Raw genomic sequence first — 11,695 nt, forward strand, 5'->3', positions numbered from 1 at the left:
GGCAAAAAATTTTAAATTTTTAATTCCTGTGAAAAATTGATATAATATGTAAAAGCAAACGTGTAAATTGTTTTTATCACATAAGCGAAATTATCTTTGTAACATTTTGACCTTTATAATTTTATAAGTAAACAGTTGATTTATTTAATAAGTAGGTACTAGTCACCATGTATAAGTTTTTATTGATCGTTGTAACTACTTCTTTAACATTGAAACTAATACTGGCTTTCTGTGAAGAGTCGTATGTTATAATATGTGACGATTTAATCGACATTGAAGAACTACAAACTGACGGTGCTGTAAGTTGGAGACATGTCCTGATTGGCTCAAATCATTACAAATCCGAAGTTCCAAACCACATTCTGACTTACAAACACATTATTGCCCTATCTCGAACAAAATCTTTGACAATTCTCAATCAAATCAAGTTGATAACTTCAAATGCATTCGGATTTAGCAACAACTTGCTACAACACTTGAACTTCTTCAACAACAAAATTGCAACAATTCGGGACCACAGTTTCGCAAAATTAGAAAATCTCCGCGAAGTCTATTTAGAAAACAACGAAATTCACCATTTGGGACGCGCAATTTTCAAAGGTACAAGTCTGGAGATAGTGAATTTGTCACGCAACAAACTCGAATCCATCACTACCGCTTTTTTGGAAACTAGGATAAAGTGGCTTTTGTTAAACCACAATAACTTGAGTTTTATTGAAGCTAGAGCCTTCCCAGACAATTTGGAACAACTCGAGCTGAATCACAACAATCTGGAGGATTTAGAAAGCAATCTTTTCCAAAACCTCCACAACTTGAAAGAACTCTTCATCGAACACAACTTACTGAAAACGGTGCCGGACATCGCCCCCTTAACACGCATCCAATACCTACATTTTGCCCACAACCAAATTCAGAAAGTTTACTATCGGTTTGACAAACACGAAACTTTAGAATTCGTGGATTTTAGCTCGAATTTCATACGAAATGTGGCCACCGAAGTGTTCAGTTCTGATTCTCCTCCGTTGGTGATTTTGACTTTTAATAGACTGACCAATTTGGAGTTTAACAACTGGGAGAAAAAAACTGATTTGGGGCTTTATGGTAATCCGTGGAATTGTGACTGTTTGTTTAAAATTGAAACCAACTTGAGGAAGTACAAACATTTGAGTTCGTGCGAATTCCCGCGGTCGCTTAACGGGAAATTACCAATTTGCGTCGAAGGCGGCAAATGTGAGGATGTGGACGAGATCAAGGAGGCGGATATTTCGCGATTTCGGGAAGAAACCACGTATTTTGAGGACAAAATCGACTGTTATTTTCGACTATGAAATAAACGAGTTCTAGCGAAAGTCTATTTTTAAGTCTTTATGTTTACATAAGGAATTCTTTTAATTTAAATTATTTTTTTTTAAATATCGCGAAAGGTCAAATTTAATAATTAAAAAAAATAATTTTTTTCTCACCTTTGTTTTCATTAAAAAGTAAAAAAAAATAAAATTAAAAAAAAATAATTCTATATTTTTGCAAAAGTAAAACTAAGCTGGCTTGGAAAATAATGTCACTAGACAGCAATCTTTTAGCGACTCTGTATTAAAAAAATGAGCCCCTGTTTGTCCAAATTGTTAATTGTTCGAGAGGACAAACACAAAATAGTAACGTTGTTTGCACATCCAAATTAAGTGAAACACCCTGTATTGAAGAAAAAGCAGGCATCTCTCCGTCTCACTTGCACTTTAGGCAATTCGTTCGAGAGCGAAAGAGACAGCAACATTTGCCAATTTCCAAAATTAACAATAACCGGACCTCCGGAATTGATAAAATCGGCACCAATTGATAAATTATAACAAACAGACGAGCAAAAAATAGCCGGGCGTGTAAAAACGAAGCCAAAAACACCGAAACCAAAGCGCCGCTTATGAGACATTTTAGGACTTACCTCTGGAGTCCGAAGGAAGTCCATAAAGCCCCTAAGGTCTTGCACATCAAACACGCACAAATTCCCCACTTTGGGGCACAATTTTCGTTGAAAAACTCAACAAAATTGTGGCAAAAATTACATTAAAATTTGATTTTCATTTGTTCAAGCGTCACCAATGCCGCCAAACGAATCGTCTTAAAACGAAAATTCCCCACACAGTCGTGAGTTTTGCAATGTATTTTGCAATAAAATGACGCAAAACTGGAAAAATCGTAACTACGGTCCTCGTTTATAACTTATAAGCCCTATTTTTTTCACGTTTTGGTGATAAATTCCGTCTAACGGGACGTTGTATAGGCAACCAGTTGTACGCGTCTAGTGGCAGTGAGGTTATGTAAAAAAAAATGTTTTTGCGTAAAACAATAATTAAACGTTGGACTAATCGTTTAAAGATAGTGAATATGTAAATTAAGTGATTTTCGTCGATTGATATACACAACGATGGCGGTTTTGCCCCCCGACCCTGTCTTTTGTCTAAAAAGCGACATGGGGCACATTCACAGTCTTTGCTTCCCCACAACTACCGAAGACTACGCCTCGAGACTGCTGGCGGCGACTGAGAGCGGCTTCGTGTACTTTTGGGACTTGGAGGTATGTAATTTCTCGTAGTATTATTTTAGTAAAAGTGGGGTTAGAAAAAACTGCGGTTTCCTTCAGACTAATCGCCTCCAACACAAACAATCAATGGGCGAGTCAATCCAGGCCGTCCACTCCATATCACACGACATAATCACACAGGAAAAAGTCGGCATGGTCAAATTCTGGACCATTACCAACTCCTCCTACCAACTCTCCACAAGCTACACTTGTCGCGGGGGCTACTGCCGCAGTATCCTCCTCAACGACAACCTCATCGTGCCCCAAGAGGACAGCACGCTCGACATAATCAGCATTAAAACCATGTCGAAAACCGCCCGTCTGGTGCCCCACAAGCACCAGCTGGGCAACGTCATGTGCCTCCAGAAGGTGGAGCTCGGGGGGAAAACCTACATTCTGGGGGGGTTTGAGACGGGGGACATCGTCCTGTGGGACTACACCACAGCGCAGCCTTGCGGCCACTTAAAACTGCGCGAATGTATCACGTCGCTTACTTTTGACCCGGTGACGGGGCGCGGTATTTGCGGGAACGCCTCGAACACGCTCCAGATTTTTACAATTGATAAGAGTTTTAATATTACGCTCAAATGCGAAATTTCCATCACGAATGAAGGGTGCAATATTGTTAAGTTGCGGGATGATAGGAAGATTTTTGTGGCGGGGAATTGGGACGGGAGTTTGAGGCTCTTCTCCTGGAAGAGTCTCAGGCTTTTGGTCGTTTTGAACGAGCATAAGGGGGCTGTGACCGATGTGCAGTTTTCAGTAAAGCCGGTCAGGTTTTGGGATGCTAATATTATGGCAGCCAGTGGCGCCGATGGCGTTATTTCCTTGTGGAATTTGTACAATTAATTGCGACTGAATTGACGATTTTCAAATAATTTTATGTGAGAAATAAGTTGTTGAAACTTTCTGAGTGTATTTTTGTTAAATAAAACTTAATGAGCTTAAGTTACAGTTTTTTAAAACACCTGGTCCTGTTATTATTTTAAAAATAAAGTCACACTTGATTTAGCTACTTTGTGTGGCAAAAAAGCGGCAGGGTTGGCAATTTTTAAATTCTACCTTGTAGGGAAATATTAGTGTTTGAATACAGAGTCGCTCAAAAGTATGGATACAGTTAAATATTTATCACGATATATTGAAATTTGGTTTATGCTTAAGAGTATATAAATTCTATCGTTTCAATTGTTTATTAAATTTCTATCTCCATTTGTTCTTCGGATACAAGGCTAACTTGATTTTTTTTAAATAGCAACAAAGGTCAAATTTACTATTTTTGAGAAGAGCATTTTTTTCTGAGTTCTATGGTATATCACATTCATACCTTAATTTAATCGAAACTTAAAAAAAATCGAAAATTTTGAAAAATGTAAAATTTTGTTAGTCTTGGAAATGTTGTTTTTATCTAACGTTAGCTCATTAACCAAAAAATAAGTACAGGTTAAAAATAATTGTTAAAATAACACTTTTAACTAAAAAAGAACACGTTATAATTAAGAAATTTCAAACACGGAATACTTGATTTTTATGCTGCAAAAGATGTCTCCCATGAGAATTTTTTTCGCTCAGTTTTACTTAAATGTACTATTATTGCACTCAAGTTTAATTTTTGGCTAATATACAAGTGACGTATCGCTAATAACAATATTTTCAAAGCTAACTTAGTTTAACTATTCCAGAAAATTTTTGAATTTTTATTTTTTTTACCTTTTAATGAAAGTAAAGGTGAATATTATGTTAAATCACTGAATTCAGAAAAAATTCTCTTTTAAAAATGATTAAATTTGACCCTTCGTGCCATTTATAAAAATCAAGCTAGCCTTGTATTTTGAAAATAAATGACGATAAAAATTTGAAAAAGCTCTCAAATGACACCGATAGGGAATTTTTTATTGTCCGTTGTGAAGAGGTGTCCGCTATTCGGAGCTTTCACTGTAGTTGTAGAGTTCAAGAGAAACAAAATTAAATTCACCTACCTTTATAAAATAAATAAAAAATGCACTTACCTTTATGGCATTTTTCCAATCGCATGATCGTCTTAAAAGGACCTACTGAAATAAAAAAACAATTCAATTAAGTTTGTGTGCCATTAAATTAGTTCAAAATATTGCATATTTAAAGCCGGTTATAATATACAATGTGTGTTAAAATGATTTACATCTAATTAATTTGGGTTTGTTTTGCATGTAAGAAAAATGTTCCACTCTATTTAAATAAAGCTGCTGTCAATAAATGTCAAAAGTGTCATTTGTGAAATTCACAAAATGTCAGTTTGTTAATTACATTTAAAAATTTCGTTAAAGGCAACTAAAAAAATATCGAACTAATTTACACACTGGAGAATGTAAATATTTGATGTCTCAGTGCCTGTCACTAGTTCTACTATAACGCGGCATTTTTTATTTTCCATGAGAAATTCATAGGCGACTAGATGAAAATCATTTTAACACACTTTGTATAAAGCTTATTAAAACTTAACGTGCTGCTAAAGTTAACAACGCGAATGGACCAATCAAATTTGTTTAATTTGCTCACGTGATCAGTTAATCAAGCATTTAATTGTGGATTAAATTAATGACGCTTCTATAAACCGAATCTTAATTTAATTTATTTATAAGAAACATATTGCAGACTAACCCTTTAATCCGGATTGTCTCGTTTTCTCTCTTGAACAGCACACACAAACGCACTAACCGACGAATTTAAAAATTTTAAACCGCAAAATTTCGATTTTATTTTGACAGGTCCGCGCGCGATAAAAGCAAATGACAAACTGAGTGAAATTAAAGGGCGCAACAATAATTGTGTAAGAATAAAACGTCACCAACAAAAAATATTATTTGTCTGATTCATTACTGATTTTCGTTACGACTTCGTCACCTAAAATATACAGGGTGGCGCGCTGAAACTCAAATAATAATTGCATATTCGTAACTTCGTTGTTCTGAACGATACTCAAAACAAAGCCAGTTATTATGGAAAATTTAATAATATACAGGGTGTTTACGGTCGTACTTATTTTAATATTTTACAGTTTATAGACGTAAATTTGATGAAAAACCTGCACAAAACACAAATCAAGCAGGCAGAAGACTTTAATTAAAATATTTTTGTTTAGTTTGATAACAATTTAACAGCCGATTTGATAATATTTGAATCAGCAAGGAACCAAATATACAGGGTGTCGCAGAAATAAAACACTGTCTGATACTAAATTATTTTATTTACATGACTAGGAAAAATCCTTGCGGCAGGCATTTCACAATACTTGAAAAAAATTCTAATTACAGGAAGTATAATAGTTGCTGCCAAGTGCTACGTAACCCTATGTTATCAAAAAAAACCTAGAAATAATTAATGATTGACGCCGTAAAGTGCCGCACAAAGCCTTAATTGAAAATCTTTGTATAAAAGCTTCCCTCCTAACGGTACCCTACTTAAAAACATCCCTAGTGACATAAGACATAAAGCTTTTCCGTTCATTAGGAATCTGGACGAGGGTACTTCAGGTAAACCGTGCTGTTGGGTCACTAGACTGATCCATTGGGCCACATGCTCCCGCGTCCACTGTCTGGGATCTGGGAGTAAAAAAAAATTAATCCTTAATTAATGCAATTTTTTGTGATTTTGAAATTAATACCTTTTGGTAAATTGTCCTCGTCGTCGAACGAGAGTCTCTGCCACCGTTGTGTGGGTCCGTATCTAACGGGGGCGGCGTCGGCGGTTTGCAAAGCCATCTTCATGTAATGCCCTATTTTGAATCGTAGTGGATCTGAAAATGGTTTTTGTTTGTGTTTATTTTGATTTGTCGGATGTTGGAGAGTGTGGCGGAAATGGCATTGATGAGGAAACACCCCTTCCTGTGTCTAAAACTACCCTAAGAAAGACCCGGACGAATTCATCACCATTGACGTTAGAAAAGTGTAGAGGCCGATAAATGGACGATAATTAACAGCTTCCGGGTCCTAATAGGGTGGTTTGTAAAGCGCATACCTGGCCTCTTGTGTCATTTTTATTTTTTGTTTAATTTTTTAAATTTTTTTGACGTTTCCTTTTAAAAAATTCTTATGTGCAAGGAAATAAAGTTAAAAGTTTTCGTATCATAACGGGATTTTTTGGCGTGTAAAGGTCGTCAGTTTAAAAATAATGTCACTGTTTTAATTAACATATAGTTTTTGTTTATGTCAGTTTTCTTCTTAATAAAATATTAATAATAAAATGTTTAAAACAAAACAAGTTTCAAATAATTACTAATAATTCAATTTATTATAAGTAATTATTAATTATTTTTTTAATGAGTTTTTACTCTTTAAGATATGCATACAAAAAAAAAGTATTACCTAAAAGTATTATTTGTTAGAGAAGATATTTTTTCGGTATTTATTTATATCAGCTCGAAGACAATTACACGGGATATTTTGCGAGGAAGTGCAAATATTTTGATCTTTTTTTAATTTTAATTTTAACAGATTAAATTATTAAACCTGCGATTAGATTGGTCTATATTTTTTACTTTTCTAAACGTTTTTTTTTGTGGAATTACTAGTCTTGAAAAGGAGACAAAAAATGTACGAAAAATTTTTGTTACAAAAAATTATACAATATATCTCGCTAGGAAATGCAAATATTTAAACCATATATTAAATTATTACACTTAAGAGTAGATTAGTCTTTATATTTTTTTAATATTTTTTGTGAAATTAAAGTTACCCTAAAAATACAAAATATATTTTTTTTGTTTTATTTTCATATTTGACCTGCACTCGTTTTTTAAAATAATAATTTAACTAAAAGTTGTAAGGTTTTGATGTTACTAGAAATTTTCTGTAAAATGTGCGGTAAACAGTGTAAAAAGTTGGTTTTTCGAAAAAAATAAAAAATAAAAATTAATTTAATCATAATGCTTAATCTTTGGAATAATCACTCTGTATAATTTTGACAAAATATTAACCTTCAGGACAATGAAAAAAGGGTCTTTTCCTATTCAAAAATAAATGTGCTAAATAATTAACTTCAGCTATTTGAACTGTATGTAATTATAATTTTTTTTATTCCTTTATTAGGATATTTATGGGAAATTAGTTCCTTATGATTTACTTAAAAATAAAAAAATTACTCTCTCCTTTGATCTAAAAATATTTTATTAGTTGTACAATGTGTTCAAAAATGGTTGTTCATCAAGTCACCTATGAAATTTGAACGTAATGTGCCGCTTAATTTAAATTGGAAATGACTGACAAATCGGTTAAAATAATACAAAACGAATTCGAATCCAAAGATAAAAGAACACACAACAGCAAAAATCACGGAAATATAAAACACAAATCAAGACAAACCTTACACTTGTCGAAAAATGCAGAAAGTGAGTAAAAAGAAAGGATATGACGAAGCGGCACAATGGATTTGAATTCCATAGTCAACTTGATGAACAATCATTTTTGAACACTTTGTATTAAAATAATTTTCTAAAAATTTTTTAAATCGTGTTTTTATTAGAAAATATGTATTATTTAAACGTTTAAAAATTAATTATTATTTGTTAGGAGGAAATAAAGTAACAACTAGGCCTCGGCTCCGCCTCGTCCAACTTTTTTATTTCCATGTGTCGTCCAAATATTTGAAAATTATAATTTTTGGTTAGTAAAAAATAGCTTTTTTTCTCTATATTTTTTATTTAAAGGTCGTACCTGACTTCAAAGAAATTAATTAAAAAATAATAATAATTTAATTAAAATTTTATTAAAATATTTATGAGCCCCTTTTTTGCTGCAAATATTTACACATCTACTTTGAGGTGTATAGATTCAAATTTGATCGGAAATAATAATAATAATAATAATAAATTTGAAGTCAAAAAAGCAAAAAAAAATTTGGAATTTACAAATTTTACTATTGTTTATTTCGATTTATTAAAAATTATTTTTCTATTAATTTACCGTTTATTTATTAAACTACATAATAAAACCAAATAAAAATTTTGCCAAAAGGGCGCCAAAAGCGCTCTATATTTTTACTTCACTGGTCGTCACATGTTCGTCGGCTTGACTTGAAATAGCTCGAGTGCTAAAGCCATTATCGGATCGATATTTCGAGCAAAGAGGGTGTCGTCTTTCCTCTATCACCTACCACAACAAACACCAAAAATGAACGAGTTAAAATCACACCAAACGTCCGAACCGTTCCACCACACACCGACCATTGCCGGCCATTATTTCCATACATTTGTAATAAACGCACACATGTAAAGGACGTCCATAGACAGGATATCCGTATCCTTGCCTATATAAAAGCCCTGTTTGACCATACTGACAGGAAAAGGAAACTTATTATCACCGATTTTCAATTGCCATTATCATTTTTTTCCGTTTCATTCTTCATTTATTCAAATGCTAAATTTTTGGGACAGGTATTACATAAAAAAAACAAACTTACCGGCAAGCACGTGACTGATGATGAGAGAACGGACACGAAACGTGGTGCACTAACGATTTCTTCAACCCGAATGAGGGTAACATGAACTCGGAGCGAGATGTTGGGGGTGGTTCACCCCCACCACCGTTTCCGGGCGGTAATTGGTCAAAAATGGACAGGGATTTATGCCTGACAGGGATGGGGTGCGAATGACGGGAGGTCCAATTATGACGCTCGCCGGATGCTGGACATCCATTTTTATGACAGTTTTTTGACAATTAAACAATTAAGTGACGCGCGATTTTCGAGCACGACTGCACGGCCGGAGTGCCCGAAACAAAACTAGTGTTTTAATTTGGCAGTTTTGGTACAAAAAGCTCAATGTTCACGTTATGCTTCGTATTTATTTATTTTTTAAAAAAAAATTTATCCTCGAATGTTCTTTTTGGGCTCGAAAGGGTGTTAAAATTAGTTGCGCTTGTGTTAGTTTTCTGGTCAATTTAAGGCGGCTTGTCCTCGGTTAGTTCTATTGTTATCGAAGACCGGAAGCATCTGTCCCGAATCCAAACATCGCATTTTCAATTTCGAACCCCGGAATACGAATACAATCACGTTCGGAGACCAACAGGTGTCCAACTGTTAAATCGTCGAATGATCCTTGTGTCGTAAAGCAAATTGCTTTATTATTGGGACGATTTAGACGGAAATGACCGGTTTTTCATAAACCCGGACAAAATCAGCATCCGGTCGAAGCAAACGACACAAAGAAATTGTAAATAAGAGATTTGTAATGTAAATAAACGAACGGTCGTCTTAAATTTTTACAAAAGGGATTGGGGGACGCGCGGCGAATTGGGGTTTGGAAATTATGGTAGCATTTGCATTAAAAAAGGAAACACGTTTTATGTTTTATGCACTGAGGATGGTTTTTTGTAATAAAATTTTTTCTGAAAAAAAATTAGTTTTTACTCAAATACCTGCATTGAGTTTTTCTTCCAGTTTTTAATATAGAACAAAAAAACCAAAAATGAACTTTTTCGAAGCAAAAAATTAATTATTTCGCAAATTTTTTTAAAAAGTAAGCCAATAAATAAGAAAATTATGTCAAAAATGACATAATTTTGTAAGTTCTGAGGATCCAAACACATTTTTTGACCAAAAATTAAGTCTTTCTTCCAGTTTTTATTAAACTAGAACGAAAAAAATCACCAAATTTGGTCAAATATGACCAAAAATTTACCTTTTTTGAGGGTTTATTTAACAAAAATTCAATTATTGCGCAAAATTTCTTAAAAAATAAGCCGAAAAATCACAGAGTTATGTCAAAAAATGAAATTATTTTTCCAAGTTTTGAGAACTTAAACACGTTTTTAGTCGAAAAATCAAGTTTTTTTTCCTGTTTATATTAAACTAGAACTAAGAAATCATCAAATTTGGTCGAAAATGACTAAAAATTTATGTTTTCTAAGCATTTATTCAGCAAAAATTCAAATATTGCGCAAAATTTCTTAAAAAATAAGCCAAAAAAAAATAATTATGTCAAAAATGACATTATTTTTGCAAGTTTTGAGGATTTAAACAGGTTTTTACATCAAAAATCTAGTTTTTCTTGCTGTTTTTATTAAACTAGTACAAAAAAATCAAGAACGTTGGTCGAAAATGACCAAAAATTTATCTGTTTTAAGCATTGATTCAGCAAAAACTCTTTTATTGGGCAAAATTTCTTAAAAACGAACCCAATAAATCACAGAATTGACAAAAAATAACATTATTTTTGCAAATTCTGAAGATTTTAACACGTTTTTGACCAAAAATCTAGTTTTTTTCCTGTGTTTTAATAAACTAGAACGAAAAAATTACCAAATTTGGTCGAAAATGACCAAAAATTTACCTTTTCTAAGCGTTCATTTAGCAAAAACTCAATTATTGCGCCCAATTTCTTAAAAAGTAAGCCAATTAATTACAGAATTATGTCAAAAATGACATTATTTTTGCAAGTTCTGAGGATTTAAACACGTTTTTAGACCAAAAGTCTTGTTTTTCTTCCTATTTTTATTAAATTAGAACGAAAAAATTACCAAATTTGGTCAAAAACGACTAAAAATTTACCTTTTCTAAGCGTTTATTCAGCAAAAACTTAATTATAGCGCAAAATTTCTTAAAAAATAAGCCGATAAATCACAGAATTGTCAAAAAATGACATTATTTTTGCAAGTTTTGAGGATTTAAACATGTTTTTAGACCAAATATTAAGTTTTTTCCCTTGTTTTTATTAAACTAGAACTAAAAAATCACTTTGGTCACCCCTATTACGTAGACAATTTGCAATTCACTATTTTATATTACAGAAACCTGTACCTTGACGTACCCAACTTCAGGCCAGATGTCGCCACTAAGCTGTCTTTTGAGCTAAGCCCACTGCGGCTTCAGGAATGCCATAATTGCTTTAATGCCCTAACCTCGCTTTAAAAACGTCATAAACCACTCGTAAAATTGTCAACCATTTATTTATTAGAGCCACTTTGGGAAATAAATTTCCCCGAAATTTGATTACATGCCAAAAAATGTCTCAAAACCAGTGGCGTGCATTGGCAAAGTATGCGTATCACGGGAAAAAGACAAACGACATTCTAGTTTTTGCCTACTGTCTGTCATATTCACCTAGTAGTCTCGCGCGGCCAACTAGATGCATGGTAACCATGCCAAGAA

General features: G+C 33.2%; 3 protein-coding genes across 7 annotated transcripts in view; 1 reads left to right on the plus strand and 2 right to left on the minus strand.

Moving 5' to 3' along the window:
- The window catches only part of LOC135267020 (uncharacterized), a 48,759-nt gene extending 46,692 nt beyond the window's left edge, over positions 1-2,067 (minus strand). Inside the window, exon 1 of one of the 3 annotated variants that reach the window (XM_064358558.1) lies at positions 1,937-2,067. In XM_064358558.1, the coding sequence (XP_064214628.1) occupies positions 1,937-1,960 (24 nt within the window). In that variant the 5' untranslated portion in view covers positions 1,961-2,067. The remainder of the gene's footprint in view (positions 1-1,936) is intronic. The other 2 variants (XM_064358556.1, XM_064358555.1) reach the window with 2 other exon arrangements.
- Positions 2,068-2,150: 83 nt separating this feature from the next.
- On the plus strand, positions 2,151-3,523 carry LOC662084 (uncharacterized protein). Of its 2 annotated transcripts, none has more exons than XM_968205.5 (2): positions 2,151-2,569; positions 2,636-3,523. In XM_968205.5, the coding sequence occupies exons 1-2, from the start codon at positions 2,420-2,422 to the stop codon at positions 3,422-3,424; spliced, it is 939 nt and encodes a 312-aa protein (XP_973298.2). In that variant the 5' UTR covers positions 2,151-2,419; the 3' UTR covers positions 3,425-3,523. The 2 variants fall into 2 exon arrangements, with proteins under 2 accessions (XP_973298.2, XP_008194643.2); XM_008196421.3 differs by having other exon boundaries at positions 2,430-2,569; positions 2,614-3,523.
- Positions 3,524-5,780: 2,257 nt separating this feature from the next.
- edl (ETS-domain lacking) lies at positions 5,781-9,068 on the minus strand. 2 transcript variants are annotated; one of them, NM_001039399.2, is given in 3 exon segments: positions 5,781-6,153; positions 6,216-6,347; positions 9,008-9,068. In NM_001039399.2, coding segments are annotated over 2 exon segments (327 nt in total). In that variant the 5' UTR covers positions 6,319-6,347; positions 9,008-9,068; the 3' UTR covers positions 5,781-5,929.
- Positions 9,069-11,695: the final 2,627 nt, after the last annotated feature.

This window comes from Tribolium castaneum, chromosome 8 (genome assembly GCF_031307605.1).
Source record: "Tribolium castaneum strain GA2 chromosome 8, icTriCast1.1, whole genome shotgun sequence".
Classification (NCBI taxonomy): Eukaryota; Metazoa; Arthropoda; class Insecta; order Coleoptera; family Tenebrionidae; genus Tribolium; species Tribolium castaneum.